The 25,322-nt window shown below is 36.8% G+C and overlaps 1 protein-coding gene across 31 annotated transcripts in view; it reads right to left on the reverse strand.

The window, feature by feature from the left end:
- The window catches only part of Nrxn3 (neurexin 3), a 1,521,272-nt gene that overhangs the window by 911,800 nt on the left and 584,150 nt on the right, over nt 1-25,322 (reverse strand). For 26 of the 31 annotated variants that reach the window (XR_012446073.1, XR_012446074.1, XM_074067437.1 and 23 more), the window contains 2 exons: nt 19,539-19,742; nt 13,452-13,478 (listed from right to left, as the gene is read on the reverse strand). Coding sequence is in view for 29 of the 31 variants with exons in the window: in XM_074067437.1 (XP_073923538.1) it covers nt 13,452-13,478; nt 19,539-19,742 (231 nt within the window). In the remaining 2 variants the exon portion in view is untranslated. The remainder of the gene's footprint in view (nt 1-13,451; nt 13,479-19,538; nt 19,743-25,322) is intronic. The other 5 variants (XM_074067424.1, XM_074067420.1, XM_074067444.1 and 2 more) reach the window with 1 other exon arrangement.

Raw genomic sequence — 25,322 nt, forward strand, 5'->3', positions numbered from 1 at the left:
CCAATGTTTTAAGATATTAAACTCGGAATTGTTAATTCAGTAAATGTGTATTAATGCCTACTCTGTGCCTGGGCCAGTGCTGGACAATAAAGATACAGTGATGATTACTACATCTTTCCAACCTGTAAAGGGTTCAGAGATTAGTTGTGGAGATGTACATGTATGCAAATAAAGCAACACACAGGCTATGAGGGTTCTGAGAGAAGTGCACAGTGCTATGAGACCTTAGAAGTAGACAAACCGAGACCTGCCTGGGCTAGAAGGGAAGGCTTTGTGTAGATGGTGCCTGCCGAGTCACCAAGAAAGGATGGGCAGCAGGTAGCTAGGCAGATACAGAGAGGAATAGTACAGAGAGCCTAAAGGAAAGTATGGGTGCAGGGATGGAAGTGAAAGGAGAGATGGGGAGCCAGGGCCATGAAATCTGTTGGCCAAGACTAGGGTACTACAGGATAATGGAAAGAAACCATACACAGGAGCCCCTGTATCACTAGCAAAATCCAGTAGAGCACCAGGCACACAGATAGCAATTCAGCAAAGATAATTTGAAGTATGGCATTTGAATGTTACCCTTTTCTGAGTTATCTCCATGCCTCTATGGCAATTCCTAATTTATTCTCTATGCATCCTAAATGCCAGGAAACATGCAGCCATAGAAATAAGTGATACCTTGGAGAATTATAAACAATGATGGGGCACTAATATACCTATGTGTTGATTCTGGATAGGTTAAGATTTCAGCAAAACTACCTGAAGAAATAGGATTTTCTCATGACTAGATGTGGCCTCTTTCAAGGAGACTATGGACACTTGTCCAGGAAGAGTGGGTTGTATTTACTTTTGACATTTCCACTAAAGTAACAGAGGTGATATGTGCAGTGGTAAGGAGTTGGAGCTTTGGGACAAAAGGAGCTGAATCAGAGGTTAGGCAACGCTTCTCATGTGACTCATTTCTAAAAGGAGGATATAGACTGGGTAGAGTGGCTCAAGACTATAATCCTAGCTATTTGTGAGGTAGAGATTAGGAGGATCACAAGACTAGCCTGGGCAAAAATTCACGGACTCCGTCTCAACCAATGGCTGGGCATGCTTGTCATCCCAGGTATGCAGGAAAGCACACATAGGAGAATCACTATCCAAGCTGACTTGGCATAAAGCAAGACCCTATCTCAAAAATAACCATCACGAAAAGAATTTGTGGACTGTATAACCATCATAAACAAACAAAAATGCCTTCTTTAAAAAAATAATGAGGGGCAAGAAGGTAAAACAAGTCATGTCCAAGAGTGGTACCAGTGGGAGGGAGGGATAGTATAAGTAAAGGACGAATGAGAGTGAACATGGTGGAAGTATTAAGTATTCATGTATGAAAATGGAACAATGAGACCTGCTGAAGCTGTTCTAAGAAGGACGAGAAATAAAGGAGAGAAACAGAGGAGGGTGAATCTAAATAAGATATATTGTAAGCACTTTTGTAAATGTCACCATGCACCCCCTGTACAATTATAATGTGTTAATAAATAAATAAGAAAAAAAGTTTAAAAGGACTGGTGAAGTGCCTTAAGTTGTAGAGCACCTGCCTAGCAAGCACAAGTTCAACCCCCAGTACAGCAAAAATAAATAAAATAAAAGGAGGATAACCACTTTCTTAATAAGATTGTGGTGAACACTGAAGAAGATGATAGCAAGCAAACTTCTCATCCCAGTGCGTGGCATGCAGAAAACACTAAATGCTTGCTTTTTGAAAATTATAATCAACAGTCATCTGCGAAGTTCATGCACTTCATATGACAATACTGAAAGTGGTAACAATTTTATTGTAAACGTCTTTATGTATGAACTTAGTGGCATCCATTTTTGCTCTGATAAAGGAGGAAAGATTCTGGGGAATTTTTGGAAAAAGGAAAATGAGTTAGTATCTTCACAGTGTACTCCATGTTTATGTCTTTGAAATGGTAGCTATGAGTTTCTCACTCCTTTGTGTTTTGTACTAAGTTTGTAGGGGGTGTGGATAAACTAAGTCATGGATAAGTACCTGGGCACTTAACTAGTCATTTACAATGGTGATGCAATACCTAGTCTTTCCATTTCTGATCATCAGAGTGAGTTTTTAAAGTTGCTTCCATTATCAAAAGGAGGTTGTTATTACTGGTAAACAAATTGAACACCAAGTTAAATGCTCTATTTTTAAAAAACATCACTTTATTTATTTAGGCAATCCGAGGACTGGCCTCAGGACCTCAGGTTTACTTGGCAAGTGATCTAGCACTTGAGGCATGTCTCAACCTAAACATTCCAACTGCTAACAGGTATACATAGGCAGTGAGTTCAACCTCAATGATCAATTTCCCCTCATAAAGTGGGGGTCATCCTTCTCTAGCCAGGAGCAGCCAGCCCAATGGCTTTATCATAACGTCTTTATACATCTTCCTTTATGCTCTTTTTCTCTATAAGAAGTTATAGAATTTTCTCACTGTCACAGGAAAACTACCCACAGTAAATAAGCAAGACTTCCTCCCTCCAGCTTTTGTGTTTCTAATTTTCTTGCTTTTTATTATTTCTGGAGCAGAGGAGTAGCCCTCTGTTTATTGCTTTAGATTTTATCCTGCCCACACTTGTAGATAACACCAATTTCATTTCTGCCAGCTCCTAGATTTCAGAACTAAATTTCATTTCATTCCTAGTGCTATTCGTCCTATGTCCAGGAGTTTAGGTCATAATATCCCTTCTAAATTGGTACCTTTGCAATGAATCTCCTTTCTTTCTGTTTTTTTATTCTTTTAGTAATTCTGAAAAAAAAGTCTTGCACCATCATTAAAAGACAGCTTGATTTGAATAACAAAGCAGAATTCATTTAAGAGTGAGAAAACTAATTGATGCCTGTTGTTAATCACTCTGAGGCTTAGCACAATGATCTTGGCTTCCATGAGTCCTTCATCCCCATCTGTAATATGTTGATAATATTACCAAATGTGTCCAGCAGACCAATGGGAGGCTCTTGAGCTCCTAATCATTCAAAGACTTTGCTTCAGAAGACATGATCCCTATTTGTCTCCCCTCTCTTTTAAATACATATGGAACTTAACATTTTCCTACTGCAATATGATTACACACATTCAGGAAGATGGACACTTGATTATGACTGAATAACAGACCTCTTGCTTGTACCCTTAATACCTTCTCTTGTTTCTCGCTTCTTAAGAGTCCTTTCCCATAGCCACTAAGAGCCAACAGAGGGTGACAAGGGTTGGGCATGACAGAAAAAGATTTTTATCCAGATATTAAAATATTAGATGTCCTCTGAAACAGTTTCATTTTCAGAAGGAAATGTATGCATTTCTCTAAGATTTATTTACTTATTAAAAGTAATAACAAAAACTAAACTTTATTCCTAACTTCTAATAAACTTGGTTAAAAAAAACTACATGATTCTAGTCACTTAGATAATAGGATAGCCCTAAAACTGCTCTACTTGTTCTGCAAATATTCTTCCCAAAGTTTATTCTAAAATAGAAAATCAAGATGTTCTGAATCATAGGAAAACTTCTACTTTGCGACTAATTGTTCCAAAAGATCTAGAATTCAAATTATAAACTTTTCTTATATAACATGTGGGTGAAACCTATCATTTATGTATACATAGATTTACCTGTATAGCATATATATGTTAGACATATTGAAAGGGAAGTACTTCCACTAATATACTTATCTTGGTACCAAATAGGAACAGAGAGTTTTGGTTCATAAATAGCCTGGTAAATGAATGGTCACTGTATACCCTACACCACATTGATAAAGTGGTTAAATGGTTAAAAAGGTAAACTGAGGCACAATAAAACTTTATAGTTCATTTAAGCAAGAAATGATTCATGAAGTGGGAGCTCCATTCCAGATGTGACCCAGGAAATCCCATTAAGGGAACACAAAGGGAAGGTTTTTTATAGAAACAACACGGAAGTAAAGCAAAGACAGTTTTCAATTTCTTACCGTAATATGCTTGTCTTATTTAGTCTAGTCCATTGGAAAGTCTCTAGTTATGTAATTGTAAGTATATCAGATGCTTCTAATAGTTTAAACTTAGGTTCTGATGTTTAAAAATATAGGTTTACATGAGAAATAGCTCATTAAGTTTTGCTTATGTTTACAAATCAAGAAAGGCTACGGTCACTTATAAGATGCAACCAGTTTTGTTTGCTTAGGGATTCCTCAGGCCTGGTCTCCATTTAAATTTACTTTAACACCACCAATTTTTAAAAAGTATAATCTGTGTCTGACACTAATATTTATTGAATTTATCAAGTTATGAAAATGACTATGGCAATTACACAAATAAAATGTACCAGAGTACATAAAGAAATATTCAAAAGGTAGAAAGGAAAGCTAAGAAAATTTTGCTCAAAATAGCAGGTGCCTGAAATATCAGCTATTTGAAAGAGAACAAGCTTCTTAGGGCTTGTTTGGATCCAAGAAGGAGGTCAGACCATAGGAGGGCAAGTCAAAACAACAAAAAAGAAAACCAGGAAAGAGAACTGGCCAAAGAACCCAGTGTTCAGGGCTTCCACATGGAGAATCACATACAGTGTGAAAGAAAGAAAACATAATGTTGAATTAAATGATGAATTAGTGTCAAAAAAAAAAGAAGCCTATGAGAGACTTATCTGGGTTTTAGAGATGGGTGAATCATTTGAGGTCCAATTTCTCTAAGACAAATGGCTGCCCAGTTCATGAGAATTTCTTCCACAGAAATTTCTGCCAGAAAAATATGACATTGTGTCCTAAAAATTCTGTTAACTCTCAATAAACATTCATGGAATAAGTGAAGGAAGAACAAGAAAAAGGGCCACTGTCTAGTTCAGTGGCAGAACACTTGCCTAGCATGTGTGAGGCCTTAGTTTGATCCCCAACACTGCCAAAATCAAAACAAAAACAAAAAAGCAGCCAAAAAGGAAGACTTATAACATGTAATATTTGTAGTTGCATATTCATCTTCCTTCATGAAATTTTCCTTACTTCCAATCAAAAGATTTCATAAAAATTTTCATTTTGTCCCTATCTCTCTTATTTTACAGAGAAAGTAATATATATATTAGGGATTAGAGGATAAATTCATTCAAGTTTTTTTTCTTCCTTTTAATGACAAAAAGTTTCTCTTTAGGTTATAAAAATCATGGCAGGTATTGGTGTAAAAATTTTAGATTGTTCTCTCTCTCTCTCTCTCTCTCTCTCTCTCTCTCTCTCTCTCTCTCTCTCTTCCTCCCTCTCCGTGTGTATGTGTGTGCATGTGTGTGTCATAAAAATATAAATGTATATGTGTATATAACACTAACACTATATTAACTTTATACAACATATCTAAACTGCCTATAATGTTTTTATATGATTAAGTAGAGGAGTTTAACTATAACTGGATAAACAGTTCTGTGACTCTATATATTGCCTCTATTGCCTGACAGGTCATAATAGAATAGTCCAAAACTAAAAAGGTTATTTGTTTTCTTTACAGATGTTCAGATAGGAAAATTGCACTTCTTTCTTTAGCAATCATCCCTAAAATTCAACAAACCTACCTGCTTTTACTTTATATCTATCAACCTTGTGAGGTTTTGTGATTTCAACTTAAGTCTAGTCTCCCCTTCTCCTTTGCCACTTTTTCTACTGCTTCCTTGGAAAGTCATGTATTTTTAAATTTAACTCCTCAACCTCATATCTCATCTACTTTTTATTGTTTTGTTTATTGTTTTTTGGTCTTTTTGGTGGGACTGGAGTTTGAACTCAGGGCTTCACACAAAGCAGGTGCTCTACCACTTGAACTAGTCTGCTTTGCTCTGGTTATTTTGGAGATGGGTCTGATGAACTATTTGCCTGGGCTGGCTTCGAACTGTACTCCTCCCCATCTCAGCCTTCTATGTAGGTAGAATTATAGGTATGAGCCACCAGCACCCTGCTCCCATCTACTTCTAATTAGGTGCTGGATCTCAATCCCTTTAACTTCTCTAAATTCTACATGAATATATGAATTACAGATGCCAAAGTATCCTCCCAAACACATTTTTTTTTCCTTGGGTGTACTCAGGTTTAAACTTAGGTTGGCTAGGCAGGTAGGTATTCTACAACTTGAACCATGTACTCAGTGCCTCCTAGTAAACTTTTCACTCTCAATGCTCACTGCACACAGGGAAGCTAAACAAAAGGTAAGGTCTTTTCAACCTGGAGCCCAGAAATGACTTTTAAACCATAAAAAAGAATTGTATTAGCAAAAGGCACTCAAGAAGAATTTTCTTCTGTTAATGTCTCTTTTAGCCTGTTCTTAAAGGACATCCCCAGAAGTTGGGGACGGATAGTACGTGACTGTCACTGCTAACTGGTCATTAATTTTCTACTTCTCTGAATATTAAGTATAGATCTGATAAGGACAGAGCTACCAGCCCACAACATATGTGTAATTTCAATTACCCAGAAAGCCAGGTATGACCCTTTCAACATATCAACTGATCATGCTATGCTTGAACAAACTGATTGATACAGAAGTATAAGCATCCTAAAGAGAGGACAAGTCTCTCTTCTTGGTTAACTAGCCCTCCTTTCTTACTATGGTCTGCACAAGCTTTGTGATTTTCAAAGCCACAAAAAAAAAAAAAAATGTGCCAGCCAAGGTACTCAGACAGACAGACATTTATATCCTTGCTGCGAAAATCCTTGCTTCTCTGACTCTGTTTTATTTTAGCTCCTGTTTAGTTTATATAAAATTCATATTAGAAGATATTAAAGCCACAAATATGATCACATCATCTAATCAGATCTGTGCATTTTAAAGAGACTATTTTCATTTTAGAATACCATTAACTTTTTATTAGAGTGATATCAGGGCCCCAGAAACAAATACAGAAGAACTTATGAAGTCAAATATTTTCATTACTTCTGAGTTAACATCAACCATTTGTTTAAAATAATACTCTGTGGGGGAAAATATCCCAACATAACCTAAAGTTGGTCTCACCAAGTCTTATTAGTAAAGCTATTAAGGCCAAATCCAGTGTTATTCTCATCGCTTTGGAAGAGTTTATTATTGCCAGGGTAATTGACCAGAAAAAGTGGGAATGGTCACTTCACAGGAGTCTACTCAGCTACTGACAAATATGGTTTTCAGAATATACGGCTATCCATTCTTGAACATGCACAGTTCTCAAAAAAGCATTTTTGGAAGAGACACGGATAGCATTCATCAGTACACATTTAGCATGTTCTATGTACCACATTCTGTTCTTACTCAACAGTAGGTACTATAACTCTCTCATTTTACAACTGATAAAACTGAGAGTTAAAGTAACTTTTCTAAAGACACATAGTTTATTGGTTATAAAGACAAGAGTTGAACTCAGGCTATTTGGCTCCAGATTCTTCCTGGCTCTTTGCAATTGCACTAAAATGCCACTCCCTGCTGAGAGATTCCAACACAGATCAATAACAATGTAGAAGAGAAATAATGCAAAATTGTTATAACATGAACACTTTCCTCCTACAATCTCTCTACTAACATATGAAGTGCTTATATACTAGATTTTTATTAACATATTTCTGGTATAAGTGGTCACCAAAACTTTGCATGACCAATGGTCCCTACAAATAGTTGAAGAAGCCAAAGAATGGAAGGAGTAGGCCCATAGGTGACAATAAGCTATCACTTGAGATTCAACAGCAACATTTTTCAAGAGCTATTTTGAGAAAATGAATACAGAGTTTGATAATATATAATGCATTTTGTAAGGCTAAGAAGAAACAAACACTCATATTACTGACAGGAATATAAATTTGTACAACCTCTTTAGAGTGCAACTGGCAGTATGTGTCAATATTTAAAACACACTCATCTTTTGACCTAGCAATTCTGCTTTTAGAGATTTATCCAATACACATTCTTGCACATGTACGCAAAGACTAATAAACAAAAATGTATAGTTTTTTTACTTTTTGTATTAATAAAAGGTGAAAAAACCTAAATGCAAATTAGTAGGTTGATGATTTAATAAAATATTATATGTTCACAAAATGGAATATTATGTGATCACTAAAAATGAAAAACACCTTCATATTTTTATACTCTGAAAGGCAGTTTAAGTGAAAAAAATGATGTAGAAGAATATGCTAACATGTGTGTCAAAGAAGGACAAGTAGGAGGAGAACACGGTTATAACTATATGTTATAAACTTGTAAGCTATCTCTGAAAGAATATACAAGAAAAACTGATAATAGTTGTAGTATTATCACTTAGTATGAAAACAGAAAATTTTAAGTGTTATATTCATTGTTTGTTTGACATCACTTACGCATGAGAGCTTGCTTTGTGATTTTCCATCTCTACTAAAATTTTAATAAGATAAGTAACTGACAGCAATAGTTATTCAACTCTAGGAATGGATACCAAAGAGAGCTCTATTATTTCCTACCAGAAAGACAGCAAGAGCTAAGAGTTAGTCCTCCTGGTTAGTCTGCAGCAGTTCTTCTTGAGTTAAAGAGATGCATGGAACTATGCATTTCTGGGAGTCTCAGGTAAATCAAGCCTGAAGATAAAATCACATTCTGATGCTATAGGGAGGTCAGAGAGAAAGAAGAACAAGAAACCAAAACTTTAATATAAATCAACTGCAGCCCACCAAGTTTTGCCTAAATTAAGGAATAACTACTCACACACTATTGACTGCCAAAACATTAGAAAAGAAGTCAGCATAGAAACAAGAGACAAAGAAACTAAGGCAAAAGCTGAAAGGAGGTACGGGGCAAGCAGGTGTAAGAGGAGAAACACTCAAGTAAACATGAGTAGGCTTCAGAGATAGGATTTGTAGATGAAATCCTTTGACAGTATTTTAACACATTTCTGATATTCTGAACCTCAAAGCCTATGGAAAGCAAACAAGATCACTAAAGCTGTTGTTGCTGACACCAACAGCTCCACCATGACACTTGAGTGTCTCAAGGTATATATATGTTCATATAGAACTACACTTCTTTTCTCATCTATGTCTAAGAAGAAAAGTGATTCCATTACAGAAAAATTACTAAGGCATCAGTTCAAAATAATCAGCGAGGGAGGTAGGGTTTATACATATATCTAAATAATGAAGCACATGAAAAACTCACAATTCCTCCCTTTCTCTCTCCTCTCCTCATCTCACCTTGCCTCATCTCTCTTCTCTTCTACTCTCCTCTCCTCCCCTCCCCTCCCCTCTCCTCTCCTCTCTTCTTTTCTCTTGTCTTTTCTCTTTGCTTCTCTTCTCCTCTCCTCTTCTCTCTCCTTTCTCTCTTTTTAGGGAGAAAATAGCCACAACAGAGTTGCTAGCCTATCAGAGGAGGAACAAATTGATAAATGAAAGGGAAAGTTGATATTCATTAATATGTATTCAGTACATTTACTCACACTGTACTCATATTTAATTAGTATGAGTTTATTGCATTCATTCATACTGGCTTGAGACAAGTAGAATAAGCAGGGCTAGGACAGAGTCACAATCAGACAAGGTAAAAGACAGCAGGCCAATTTTCCACACTTTCATCTCCCCAAACACTCAAGACCAATGAGAATACCATACCTTTTTTCAGAATGATGTGCTTCACAGGTTACTGCAGTCTCATGCAACCAGAACTATAGGAACAGGTGATTTCCTCCAGAAATTCTCCAGCAAGAAGCCCCATTTTCTTTATTACAGTTCCAGGTTAACCTGGAGTTAAATCCACCAAGATGACTGCCAACTCTGTTGCTGTTTTGCATTTTAAAAATATGGTCTAACCTTGATTATTAAATATCTTTAAATGCATTCTTGTCAGACGAATCAGGTCCAGCAATGACCTCAACTCAACCAAAGACCTTGCTTTGTGCACTCTGACATATTTATGAGAGCAGCTAGGGAGGAATTGATGGTGTGGTCCTCTTACAGGACTTGAAAAGCAGGGTTCGTAAGATTGGAAATAAGTGATGATAAATGTCTCAGAGATATCATGGGGAAAATGCAGCATTAAAAAATGAGAAGTTAAGAAAGGTAGGCAGGAAAAGAACGGATTGGAAAATCATTGCTGCTTCTTCGAAGGAATCCCTTGGCAAGGAGAAGGCTGTTGTCACTGCCCAGAAGGGTCAGCCAGGAAAGCCTGCAGGAAGCTGCCTCAAGACCGCCTTCTACCATGGTCTGTTGTTTACTCCTTATCATGTGGACCAGCTCTTTTTTTTTCATGCCTTTCTCTTGGAAACATTCATTCCCAGAACAACAATTTATAGCAGAGGCATAGGAAAAAACATAAACATAGTGTCATTCGATTTTTTTTTTTTTAACCTCAGTGATTTTTTCAGAGAACAAGAACCTTAAAGAAGAGTTACTGGAAAAGATTACAAATTTATATTCAAATGTGACTCAAGTTCAATACAGTATGCCCCTTCAATGGGAGAAACAAAGGATCTCTATCTTAAAACATTGGCAATAGCACCCTCTGAGTTCCATTGACAGCAGAGGAAAAGGCTAAGGGGCCAGAGGAAAGCTTCCCCCACTCAATTCAGGCTGCAGATTAATTATATTTCTTTTACGCTCATAGTTAATAATCAGGTAAGATCAGGGACCTGAATTTCTATTACAGAATAAACTTCAGATCCAACTGTAGGACAAGCTACAAATTCTTACATAGAGTCAATGAGATTTGCTCTCCTAATTTAGTTGCATAAAATTCTCAAATTTTCCCACCCAAGTGCCAATAATGTCAGGGATAGAACAGAGAAGATAAGCAAAAAAAAAAAAAAAGAAAAAGAAAATGCTTTTTAATTCCTGTTTTTTTTTTCTTTAAAGATCCATGTTTATTTGTGTATCATTGGTTTCAATTTCAACTTTTAGTACAAATCAACAATAAAAACTGACTTCAGAAAAATGTATCACATTTACTTTGTGACTCTATATAACCCTTGATACCTGTTTACATGCTTCTGCACTAAACTTCTTAGAGTTGTAGAAAGAACCTATTCTTTTCTAGATAACCTTCATCTAATCAGTGAGTACTGATTATTTCTCTGATGCACTCCTCAAAACTAAACTTCTTAGCATGTCAAGTGCTTGTCATAAGAATTAAAAAATGATTTCCAAAATCCAACTGGAATTGATTGTATTAAGATCAGTTACACTCTATACTGGGATCAAAATTGGGAACAGACATTTGCTGACATGTCTTCCTCTCAATGCTACTTTTTGTCCTTCTAAATAGAAAATATTTTACCAGATTTAGAAAACCTGCTGTTATCTACGTCACTACCTTCCTTGAACAGAACATACTGGAATTTGTTTCTTGATGGCTTTCATTGTCAATTACATGGGGGAAGATGTGAAGTAGATGCCATGAGAAAGTATGTATAGAACAGCCCAAACAAATCCTGACATCCTGATCAAACCACTCCCCCAGTTCTCTGTTTTCCAAACAGGACTGGAAAACCAGCAGGTGCTCAATATGAAGCTTTCTACCTTCATGCTCAGTTTCCCTCTTATTTCCTTCTGAAAACCAGTGTAAAAAGAATGGGAAAAGCTTCCCATAGAAATGCTATACTTTTTTAAATGAAGCCAGGGACAAACAACTACATATTATGTGATTCCATTTATATGAAAGGTTCAGAGAAGGCAAATTTATGGAAACAAAGCACATCAGAAGTTACCGAGGGCCAAGGGATTAACTGAAACAGACACAAGGGAAATTTGAGAGGTGATTGACATGTTCTAAAATGTGATTGTAGTAATATTTGGACAACTCTATACATTTAACTAAAGTCATTGCACTGTAGGCTTACGTTGGGTGAATTTTGTGGTATGGAAACTATACCTTAGTAAAGTTGCATAAGAAAAAACAAAATCCATAAGACTCCAGACTTTGGAGAGAAAGAATATTTTAATTAGGCCTTTAATGATCGAAATATTATGAGAAATATCTGGCTAATTAAAAATATTAAAAAATAACACATTGTTTAAAATAACTGAAAGTGATGTCAGAACGTGCATAAAGCACTCTAGGAAGTGGTGGTTTATATCTATTTTTAAATTTTCTTTTTTGTTAATTTATATGGAGCATTTGCCTAAGACAAATAGAACTGGGCTTTATTAGTTTGTCATCTTGATATATCTCCCATTTAGAAAGAAGGTTGAACTAGCATCTGTAAAAGGATGAAATAAACAAGTAAATAAAAGGGACAAGTTTGATTGTTTCCTTTTCTTTCTCTGTTTTTGTTCTTACAAGGAAAGAACCAAAACACGATGAGCTAACAGTGAGAATTATGTGTGTGCTAGATGCATTTTTCTCCTACTCTATGCACTGGAAGACTACATTGCCCATCTTCCTTTGCATTTAAGATGGAATCATCCCTGGGAAACAAATACAGGCAAAAGTGACGCACGTTACCTCCAGGAAAGACAAAGAAACCTATTGTACAACCAGTATGGATGCAACAGTGAAGATCTCCAAGGTGATGGACTCACTTCATGGAAAGACCCCAAATCCTTGAATCACTTATTTAAAGAGAGCTTGTGTGGGTGAAATGTCCAGTAGGCATTAGATGTTGCCTGAACAAGAAATAAACCCTTCCTTTGTTTGAGTCATTGAAATTTTGGGATTGTTTGTTATAGCAGTTAGTTATTAATTAGCCTAACTAATATCACTCAAAGTGTATTTCTTCCATTCTTCTTTCATCATCTATGCCTTTTCTTCCCCTCATTCCTATCTTTCCTATTTATATTCTTTCTCCCAGTCCTCCTCAACTCTAGTTAATGTTCTTTCTGGGGCAGAGGGAGAAAGGTGTAATTTTCAGCCTGTAACATCTTCAAACCCTTCTTCAAGAGTTGAGATATTTGAATGGGCAAGGATAAAAATGGTAGCCTGCAATTCCTCCTCCAGTGGAGCCAGAATGTGTCTAAGGCTTTGGTCAAAATATTATATCATTATCATGACCAAGGTTTTACCCAGCCCTCTTACTCCCCCACCACAGTAATAAATGCCAGAAAAGAAATGTCACAGTTGGCAGCCATCTCTGGGATATGAAATTTGCTTTTGTTATTTGTAGCTTTTGATAGTGGAGAAGTGCATGCTGGATGCTCTAAACATTTTCTTTTTCATCCCAAGATTATTTCCCAAAGATAACACATTACCATTTCAGTTCATTTTCAAGTTATTTCATGACCTACATGCCCTTCCCTCCTTTTCTGCATGTAGAGCAAATGCAAGGAAAGAAGGGAGGACCTGGCCCAATTCAAAAACCATATCCCAACCACACTCAGCCCCGTGCCATCATCCCAATCCTCTGTCTTTTGCCCCACCTCCCCCCAACCCCACTGTCAAAAAAAATTTAAAAATCCAAACAAAAAACCGCTCATAAAACAGTAAACAAAATAAAGTCAGTTTTTCTTTTCTTTTTTAAGAACAAAATGAAACTTGAGGGAAAACTTACTGGAGTTACAGTTTATCCTGATACAGTCTAGATGGGGAAAAATAAATGAAAGATGAAATTGCATCCTTCAAGGTAACAGCTGCAGACATCCAAAAACAATCAGTCCACCCTTCCGGGGACAGACACACGCAAGAAATGTGGCCATTTTATATATATACAGTATGCACAATTTTAAGGGTGGGTGTATATGTACAGTATATTATTTAGTAAAGTTGGATACATATATATATACACACACACACATATATATATATATATATATATATACATATGTATAGAGATATATACTGGTATACATATATATCCACAGTAGACACCAAAAATAGTTCTCATTTTTTTTCCAAAAAACCTATTCATTTGATAAAATATTTCAAGCCTGGATTTTAAAATGTTAATTTTATTAAACTTAGAAAATTAGGCAAAAAATTCCCTACTAAATGCAGATTATAGTCTATTTCCCTCAACAATTTATATTCTTAAAATTATCTTTAAAAAGTAGCAGTAACACGATTTTTAAATTAGTCTTCTAATGATAAGTCACCAGTCTGACACATTGTATCATTAAAAAAAAAAAATCTGTCAAAGTTTAACCCTTTTCTCTTTTTCTGAAAACAAACTCCCTCCACCCTCTGCTTAGGATGGGCCCCAAATATCACAGAAATTTACATAGGCAGACTTGCCATCACCCTTAGAGGTAAGGAAAGGGTTAACACCACCTGGTCATTTCCTGTCATAAAATGGCCACTTGCAAACAGCTAACCGCACAAACACCCATCCCAGATTTTAGAGAGTGGGTCATTTGGTATGGGGTAAAAGGAGTCACAGTATCACAATTGATTGGCTTCTTGGTTTCTATTGGTTCAAAGGCTCCTGGACCAACCCACTCACCAAGCCCATCCCTGTCTTCCTGCCTGAATGCCCAGACTGAATTAAGTGTCCATAGCATTCAGGGAGAAGGCAGGACAGGCACGTGCAGAGGAGGTCTGGGACACCTTTGACATCCTGCCTATTTCACTCTGTGATTCTATATTTTGAGGAGAGAAAGTTCTTTGGTTTTGGTCTTATTTTTCAAGTTGACAAGAGAGGGAAGAAAAGTCTAAACGTCTGGTACTGATAACTAGACAAGATGATCTGTGCCAGAGATTAGAGTAGTTATCACTCTACTAATCTCCATTTGAGAGTCACAGGCACACACCAAAACAATTCCCAAGTACAGTCAGTGGGTCTCAATAGTGGACTGGGCAGAAAGGTTAGAGACAAGTCTCAGTTAAGCTAAGGTTGTTTTATAATGGTGGAAATTCCAATACAAATTAGTATAAAGTTAAATATTAAAAGGCAGAGGTCAAATGATAAGGAAAAGGAAAAATGGTGGAGGGAAAATATAGTTACAAACTGTGCTGTGCTTCAGCTTAAAGTTGGCGCAATAGATTTTAGAGGACTTGAGAATAATACCACCATTTGAATTCCCCTAGGTGAAATATTTTAGGCCAAGAAATGTAAAAGGAAGTAGTGGAAAGTAACAAGGGCAGAGTGCAACTATGCGAAATCCAGATAGGAGCAATTTATAACACCCAATCGTTCTGAGGAAGGAAGCAGGAAGTTTATTTGTTCCCCAGAAGATCATCTCTTGAGAAAAATCTAGGTGTGGTTTCGTGCGGTTAGGTTTGTCATGTGTCGTCAACCGCAACAGAAAAGTGGGAGCAAACAGCCCTGGAGCAACCGGTACGATCACCAGACAGAGGAGGCCATGACCCTGTAAGGACTGGGATGGAAGGCAAGCAGGGAGGAAGGGGTGGGAGTTTCAACAATTAGTTGCATCTACCATCTCCCAAAGTAGAGAAACCACCCTTCCTGATATATCAGAGAGGGAGGAGAACAGGGCATGCTTAGGAGAGAGAGAGAGACAAGGGTGGGTCTAAAGCCACAAACCAAAGGACTGCAAACAAAAGGGATGGTTTCCTTCTTTGGTTTCTGTGCAGCTGAGGAATTTACTGTTAGGACAAGAATCTGGTCTAGGTAGAGGTGTTGGTTTGGGCTCATCTTTCTGGGTCATCCAAATGGATTCAAAAGATGAACGGTATCTCTAAATCAATTGGAAGACTTGGGGCTTTCAGGATAGCAGACAATTTGTTTATTTTAAGTTCAGACATGAAGAACCATTTTGTTACTTTTTCTGCAGAATCAGTAGCTTGAAGGGAAAAATCTATCCTGGTATCTTCTTCACCATCTCTCAGAGGGTAGTCTGTTGGTGAGTGAATATACAGCTAATGAAAAATAAGTCAGGGGAATTGATATAGGAAGCCATTTCATTTAGCTGTATCTTTGGTAGTAGCCAGAATTCTCCTTTTGCTGAATGAAGTCTGCCTGAGTCTCAGCATGATAATTGTGGTGTTTGTCTATGTCTTCCTTTGTATGTGTGCTATTTGTTTTGTTTACTTAACTTTGCTTGTTTTATTTTGGTAAATGAGAAGAAATGATTATTTTCCATATTGGTAGCCTTTGGGTTGAACATGGAAACAACGGATATTTCTAAAAGTTGTGTGTTTTCAATAATGCATAAACAGTAGTCAGCAAGACTAGAGAGAGAATATGAGAGAATTCAAATGCAATTAGCAAAGTGCATAACACCGCCGCAGAGTCTCCTGGTGCTCTGCTGTGGATCCTGAATACTTTGTCCCCCTCCACTGACTTGTACTTTTCTGTAGCTCAATTCAAAGTGAGCACTAACGAAGAAAGAGATTCCCTTACACACGTTACAACGGTATCCATCGTGAGAGCATGAGAAGTCATAAAGACTGCCACATCATTAATTCACAGGTTGACCTCTGATGTAACAGATAACCCAGGATGATCTAACAGTTTACAGACATGACTTCTGGGCTCAGCTCTGCCACCAACTTTTTATAGGAGCTTTGAAAAGTCATTTATCTCTCTTTGCTTCACATCTATAAAAGTAAGCATTAAAAATACTTCCTTGACTTATCTCGCAAAATTATTTTTAGATTAAAATAACACAAGATCTTTTAAACCTTTAAATGTACTATAATAAAAAAAATACTGTTACTACTCAAGGAGCAAAATACTGTTAATCAAATGCCAACCGTACAACTTTTAAACAAGGCACTTGGAAAACTCTAGTGTCCTTGACATTATATCAGAGAAATATGTACTAGGCTTCTTTCTATTAGGAGCTTACATGTGTGAACAATTTGATATAAGTTGTGATATCATTTCTGTGTGTACTATTAAAAAAAGATACAACTTAAATGCAGTAAGAAGCAGGGAATGGTGAGCACACCTATAATTTCAGCACTCTGGAAGCTGAGGCAGAAGAAATGCAAATTCAAGACTAGCCTGGACTATATTGCAAGTTCCAGGCCAACTTGGCCTATATTGCAAGACCCTGTATTTTAAAAAGCACAGTAAGAGAACAGATTTGGGGAGAGTGCATGTGAATTCAAATTCCGCTTAAAGAAAGAAAATATTTATAAAGGGGTATGTTTGGCGGGCGGGGCGAGGGGAGACCTTCAGAAAAGAGCATAAATACGAAGACTCCCTATACATACATGCACACAAGCTTTAAGTTCAGGTTCTCAAGTCAGGTTTGAAAGAAAGTTTAACAAATTCAAACCAGTAATTGTGATGAATCATACCCATCAGGGAAAAAAAAGAAACAGCTGGCTTTTGGAGGAACACAGAGCTCTCTCTGGAGCCCTAACTTTCTTTTGCCCAAGATGTTTCAACTTAGTAGGAGTTAGAAAAAAAAAAAGCCAAAGGCAAAGCAGTCTTTATGAAAAGTGCATCTCCCAGATTTGGTTCACAGTTTAAAATAGAAAAATTGTGCTTCTAGGAATACACACGGGATCTATGACTAATTCAACTCAGGATGTGGGGTGTGTGTGTGTGTGTGTGTGTGTGTGTGTGTGTGTGTGTGTGTGTGTGTAAGAGAGAGAATCTTTTCATCTTTTTTTCTTTGCTGCACATCCCCTTTTGAACCTCCTTCTGCCCTCAGTTTTTTTCATTCTAAGATGTGAGACCTGTTACAGTTGACTTTCTAATCTTTATAGAACAATGTGGAATAAGGAAAAACAAACTGTCTGTTGAAAGACACAGTGTGCACTGCCCCAAGATCCCAGGGGGCTGAATCATCCTCACATGTACACTCTTACTTTGAAGTAAGTGGAGATGAGATAAAAATTGTCTTTGCTTCCTTTTTTCTGTGAGCTAGAAAGGGGCCTGCACTTTGTTTTTGCTTCACGCTTTGGGTTTTAGTTTTTCCTACTTATGTATTTTGCTTTTTTGGAGAAGTAAGCAATTAGCTACTGGTTGTTGGTTTTAGGTAACATAAATTTATGTTGGTTTATTAAAGGCAAGGAGGATGTAGGGCAGGAAGGGGGAGGGACAGGGGTATGCCAGTCCCTGTAGGCTGCTCAGTACTCTCTGTTCTCAAGGCTGTTTGCTATGCGGGCCGCAGGCTTTGGGCCTTTGAAGGGTTGAATACCATCTTTTGATTTACCATGGTAGATGGTGAGGAGGATTAGAAACGCAAGAACACATACGCAAACACAAAGATCCAGCAAAAGAGAAAAACAAAACCTAAAATAACCATAATATACAAACAAAGAAAATCAAGAGTCACACTGACAACAGAAATCAAATGAGGTTGGACAAGTAAAAGGACATAATATTGTCAAAGCTGAAAATTAGAAGAACAGAAAAAATATAACTAAATAAGCCACTGCTCAAAACAGTCCTCTGTATCCCTAGAGATTTTAGAATGACAGTGCAGGTATTTTGCAAGTGGAACCAGTTGACCTGACAGCACATAAGACTTATACAGATTCAGGAGTCCATCTTCTCCCCCCATCCCCCCAGGCCATCTTGGGTTTTATAGGGTCTGGAACCTGGTATATTTGTCCATCACATTGTCTCTAGGCTTCTAACAAGCACTCCACTAAAATCTTTATAAGGAGCCCTGTGTCTAAACATATTCTACATACCCAAATAAATCCATTAGCTTAGATAGTTTGGACTCAGCTATATCATTAATCTTGTCAGCACTCAGAATTGACTTTCTGTTGAATGGAAGAGCAGAAATAGAAGTTATTTGTTTATTTGTTTGTTTCCAAAAACCAAGGGGCCCCATTCTCTGTGGAAGATCAATTAGAATTCAGTAAAGAGGGTCAATAGCAGAAAACAACTTGAGGCCACAAAGAGGACAATTTCAAAAGTATCCATTACAGGTAACTGCAGAGAAAGAACAAATCTTGCTCTAGAAAAGCTACAAATTTAAAATGAACTTAATTTTTCAAATCTAGTGAAAAATGGATATGCATTATATGCAGAGAACAGAGCAATTAGTGAGTAACAGTGTCAGGCAACAACCTTTACAAAAAGGACTGCCAGGAGTTTGGGTAAGAATACAGAAAGGAAAATGGGGATTCATATCAGGAGACACATTTTCTTTCACATGTCAGAGACTGGAAAGGTAGGCAATTGTCTTTCAAATGGGACAATGGGAAAAATCTGACATGTCATCCCCATAAGAGAAAACTTAAGGAGCTCTCAGAGAAATCAGGGCCACCAGAATCCCCCATCTGAATAGTTACTGTAGAGCTAGAAAAACACAGGTCTCTTCCTGCTCATGTAGCTTAGTTTTCTGCAATCCCACAGCCTGTTGTGCTCTATTTCTTGCCCTGTCTCTTCCCTCAGCTTTGACTGTTTTGAGTGGTGACCAAGGAGTTGGAGTTAATGAGAATATGATTGATCAAAAGATGGACCAAAGTAGCGTGTTTTACACAAAGCTAAACAATTCCAAAAAACCAAGAAAGGAAACTTAGAACACAAATAATCTAGTAAAGAAACCACCACTGTCAGAAACCAGAAATTGACATCAAAACCTCATGCAGAAACAAGGAGAAGGTGTTTGTTGCTGTTGGGTTTTATCCTCACTCTATGAAACAAGAGGTGAGCAGCTAACTTTTAAGAAACAAACAAAGAATTCAATCAAACCAATGGAAATCAGAAAAAAAAAAAAAAAGGGAAGACAAGCCCAAACAGAGAGGCAGAGGGTCCTTTATACGATACCTAAGTTAACCATGAGTTTGACGCGTCCCCCGTCCAGTTCCAGACGCAGGGTGTCGGCAGAGTCTCTGGAGGTGGTAGCTACCAGCAGCCCGTAAGCTCGCTGGGACATGAAACGGAAGGACACGTCCTCTGCCTCGGTGTGCATGACCATGGGCATGACGATCTTCATGTACATGCTGCCATCATAGCTCAGGATGGACGCCTCTGCCAAAGAAGAGTGGAGGACATCATTAGGATGAAGGATGCTACAGTTTCAAATACTCCTTTGCTTCCACACCTTAGTCTGGAGTGTAGAAGGCAATGAATTTGTACCCAGGTGACTTGTGTTTGATAAACCTGAATTGTTGCTATCTTTTAACTGTGTGACATTAGGCACATTTGCAAAGGGCATATGATGGCACTGGTACCTGCCCTAGGATGCTTACAGACTTTTCAAGGATACTAATGAATAGTGGTGTGAGGGTATTTTGCAAAAATAAAAATGCTCCACCAATGCCAGTAATTATGATTCTATACGTTGTAGATAAAACAAAAGTACAAAAAGCAAAACTTAGAATCCCTGTATTTTCATGAGTTGTAGGAGGAAGGAAGAAGTTTCCATCAGAGCAGACACTCAGAAATTTGCCAGCGTTTCCAGAGGGAGGAACAGGCAGCAACACCAGTCTGGAACCCATAGCCAGGCATTGTGATTGGTGTTCAACCCATTCAAAGAAGACTGAAAGAGCTGGAGGGGGAACAACAATGAACTAATAGCAGCTTCAGGAACGTATTTTACTTTTATTAGAATAGAATCTCTATAAAAAAAGAAAAGAAATTCACTTGTATTAATTCATCCTTCAGTTCAAATACTTGGTTTAAGAGACCCCCCTATCTCCCACCCCTATGTTATCTCAGTACCATAATGTGGGTCTACTGTTCCCACCTAAAAACAAGAAAACCCTCCCTCTTAGAAAGAGATGATATAAACCCAAAGTGACACAATCAAGCTTTTCCAGGGACTGTTTTGCAACACCATGCGGCTCAAAATGTCAGTCTGTTCAATCATCCATTGGCAAATATTTTCAGAGAACATAGGAAGAGAATGTCATTCAGAAACCTATGAAGCCAGCCTGTCACAACCTCAGTATCTGGCACTGATTAGGTTCTTTATTAAATATTTGCCATTGTCAAATACATGTTCTGTGGAGAATACATACGTGAAACTGACAAAGTCCCTGTTCTAAGGGGACACACAGAATGTACAAATAACTATACTAGAGTAGAAGAACAGTTAAATGACATGGGGGAGATATAAATACAGCCAATGACCTTCAAAGGAAAGGGACTGTGTGATGCAGGTGAGTAAAACAGGTGGAATAAAGGCTGAGCAGGTCTTGGTAGAGGGATGAGATGTGTAATGAAAGGTGAGATGGTATCAGATTTCACTGGTAGATTAGATAGCATGTCTATAGACATTAAAGAAAGGATTGCTCAGACAATAAGCTATTCAATTTAACAGGGACATAAGACATATATTCTGGAAGTATAATTAACTCTGCATTTACAGGGTCTGTATCCACAAATTCAACAAACCATGGATTGAAAATATTTACAAAATAGCCTGGCATGGTGATTCACGCCTATAATCCCAGATACGTGGAAGGTGTAGGCTCAAGTCCAGCCCCAGACAGAGCATGGGAACCATTCCTGAAAAAGACTGGGGCATGGCTAAAGTGGAAGAGCACTTACCTAGCAAGCACAAGACATGAACTCAAACCCCAGTACCACAAAAAATTGGAAAAATGCATTTGTACTGAACAGATACAAACTTCTTTCTTGTTATTTCCTAAAAATAGTATAAGTATTTGCATAGAATTACAGCACATTGGGTATTATAAACAATCTAGAGATTATTTAAAGTGTGTGGGAGGATTGTGTGTAAATCATATGCAAATGCTACATCATTTTATGTAAGGAACTTGAGCATCTATGGATTTTGGTGTTCACAGGGCTCCTGGAACCAATCCTCATGGATACCAAGGGGAGACTTGTCTATAACTATAGTTACATATGGTGGTTTAAGATTGAAATGAGATTAATAGATTGGTAGATTGTGGGACGTGAGTGATTGAGATTTGGAGAAACCTCTGATGCATTTGCCTGTGTTGTCCATCCCAGTCACTTCTCTAGGTGATGAAGCATAAGAGCAAAGAAAAGAGACAAAAACTCCTGCCTTAATGCACAGATGAAGTGGAAAAAAAGAGAAAGCCAAGAGGCAGGCAGACCATGTAGAAGGTTCTCCAGATAGTCACACCCCCGTTTACTTGCACAACAGACAAAAGTCCATCGAAAGTAATATAAGGGCACTCATTCACATTCCTGGAGAAGTCATATACCTCAGATAAAGCCTGTACCATCCCAATAGCTGTACATTATAATTTGCAAACTCCAAAGGGATCACAGACAGAAGTGTGACAGTTGCAGATATTATCCCAATAAAAGGCATATGATGATCTGTTCTTGGATAGGAAACATAAATTTAACACGTGATCTAGATGTGAAAAAAAACTGTTTTATCTTCTGGGAGGGCAGAATCAAAATAAGATCAAAATAATTAAAATTTATTGAGCACTTACTATCTTCTCAATGCTTTCTAGGATTTTAAATGTATTCAGAAGTCACTTAATCCTCAATAAGACCATGAGAAAGACAATATTATTATGTTTTACATATAGTTGGTCACGCAGGTAATAAGTGGCAGAGCTGTTAGGATTCCAACACGTTCTCCAGGCTGTGTGTCTAATCACCTGCCAAACTGTCAGAGAGCTGTGCCAGGAACACACCCATGGTTCTAAGCACCAGAATATATCTAAAATGCTTCATGGTAGAGTGTGGTATTCTTGATTGTTTGTGTACATAAACACACATATGCCATTATTTACACTCATATTATTTACAAATACATGAAATTACATAATAAACGTAATACATATATTTCTAAATAATATATTGCTTCACATAAATATGTACAATGCTTTTTGTGTAATGACCAACACCATTAATCATTACTACATGAAACTGGTTGTTTTCATGTATCCAAATTTAAATACATTCCAAATGTATTAATGGCTGTTCTTGTTCTCTGAATGCGTGTAGTGTCAGAATAAATAAATAAATATATACACATTTATATATATATATATCATTTTTATGTCGAAATTGGTAGTACCAGAGAGTAAGTATCAGGTGAGAATATAAACAGCTGATGGCTTGAAATAAAGTACATATCTTAATGTCTCTGTGCATCTGTGAGTTATATTATTATCCCAATATTTTTAAGGGAAGGGTGATGCAGCAGAAAATTTAATATAGGAATCAGCTGAAACAAACTCTATTTCATGGATTCATATTAATTTGCTTAATTCAAACACAAGACTGGACAGTCTTTATGGGCAGAAATGAATCTAATAAAGAAAAGTTATTCAATCCATAAATCCATGAGATTATTGAGAGACCACATCATGGGATACTCACACAATGATACTTAAGGTATTTGCCTGTTTTTTCCACAGTTATCCTTTACTACCTCCTTGTGTCTTCAGTGAATATTTTCTAATATCCTACTTTAATTCCTTTTATGATATTTAACTATACGATTGGAGTTAACATTCATATCAGTTGCTATGGGACTTCAATATACAACTTAATTTACCAGAATTGATTTCATATTTATAGTAACTTAATTCTTTAAGTGTTGGGGATCAAATCCACTTTACCATGAAACTACATCCCTGCCCAAAATATAAAAATTTTACTCTTGTATGGTTCTCTTGCCTTACTCCTTTTTTGGCTATGATTCATATCATAGACAAAATTAGACAAAATTTATATACAAAGTTACAGACAAAACCACATTGTTATAATGATTGCCTTACAAAAACTTATGCCTTTTTTAGAAGCTTAGACAAGAAAGGAGCACTCAAATAAGTTTAGAGTTTTTTTTAAATAACATTATTTATTATCTCTGACTCTCTTCATTTCTTCCTGTGGATTCAAGTTACCATCTGGTATTATTTCCTTTCTTTCAATATAACTTCATTCACTTAGATTTTATTGTCAAATGTATGACAATTCTATATGTTATAAGTACAATGATGCAATTTTATAGATTTTATGCATTCTCTTTTTAAAACGGTTAAGAAAGGAAAGAAAAAGAAATGTGTAATTATACTGTCTTTTATCATTACCTTTATTACCTACATAATTACCTTTACTGGCACTATTTGGAGTTTTTTTACCACATAAATTCAAATTAATGTCTGCTGTCACTTTCTTTCAGCCTGAAGAAATTCTCTTAGTAGCTCTTGTAAGGTAAATATGCTAGCAATGAATTCTCTGTTTTTTGTTTATTTGAGAATGTCTGTTTCACCTTCATTTTTGAAAGACAGCCTTGCTGGGTATAGGCTTCTTAGATGATAGTTACATTTCTTTCAACACTTTGTATACCATCCCACTGCCTTTGACCTCCATTGTTCCTGAAGAGATGTTGACTGTCAATCTCATTTATAGTGCCCTGAAGGTGATGAGTAATTTTTTCCTTTGCTGCTTTCAAATTTTCTCCTTACTTTGGTTTTGAAATTCTTATTACAATGTAAAAAAGCTGAAGATAAAGAGAAAATTCTCTTTGCATTTTTCCTGCTTAGAATTCATTGAGCTTTTTGGATGTGAAGATGAATGTTTTTCATCAAATTTGGGAAGTCTGCAGGCATACTTTGAGCATTTCTCCTGTCCCTTTCTCTCCTTTCTTGGTCTTCCCATTATACATATGTTGGTACATTTAAAGGTGTCCCACTTTATCTGAAGCTGTATTTATCTGTATTAATTTTTCTTTCTTCTATCCACAGTATATACTCTCCATTGATATAGCTTCAAATTGACTCTTTTTTCTGCCAACTCGAATCTACCATTTATCCCATGTAGTAAATTTTTCATTTAGGTTACTGTATTTAATAACTACAAAATTTCTTTTTGGAGACAGGTATTATATAAAATTTTATCTTTTATTAATATTCTCTATTGAAGTCATAATTATCTCATTTTCCTTTCATTCTTTAAATACAGCTTCCCTCAGTTCTTTGAACATACATAATAGTCACATTGTAGTCTCTGCCAGTTAAATCTAATATATAGATCCCTTAAAATGCAATTTCTGTATATATATTGCTTGCATTTGTTTCTGTGGATCACACAGGGTATGGATCACACTTTCTTGTTCTTTGCAAATCTTATAAATTTCTGTTGAAAAGTGCAATTTTTAGACAACAAACTGCAGCAAGCAAGCAGCAACCACCACCAAGTATATTTCTTATTTGTTCATATGTTTATCTATTTAGTGACTTACCTGAGCTAAATATGTGACCTACATTTTCCCAGAAGTGTGAAGTCTGATGTCCCTGCTCATATATATCTCCCTGTTTTGTTATTTTGTTTTCCTAGGTGTTGCCCCTGGATCAGCATAAGCCATTTACTTACTAAATAATGTACTTAAAACTCCTTAATGAGTTAAATTTTTACCTTTTGTGTATTGGAATGTGTGACTTAGAGATTGCTCTCAGGGAGTGTATGGTTTTTTTCCTCATGCCTAGGTAGGCACTAGTAGCTTGGAAATTGTTCCCCTGACACTCCTAAGTGGGTACAGCTTTAAGAGCAAGCACAGTCTTCCAGATCACCAAGAATAAGTGTGGTTTTGTTTTTAAGACTGATCTCCAAAGGGTAGCACCAGGGTAAAAGTAGCATTATTTTTCA

The sequence above is a fragment of the Castor canadensis genome, chromosome 3 (assembly GCF_047511655.1).
Source record: "Castor canadensis chromosome 3, mCasCan1.hap1v2, whole genome shotgun sequence".
In the NCBI taxonomy this organism is placed as follows: Eukaryota; Metazoa; Chordata; class Mammalia; order Rodentia; family Castoridae; genus Castor; species Castor canadensis.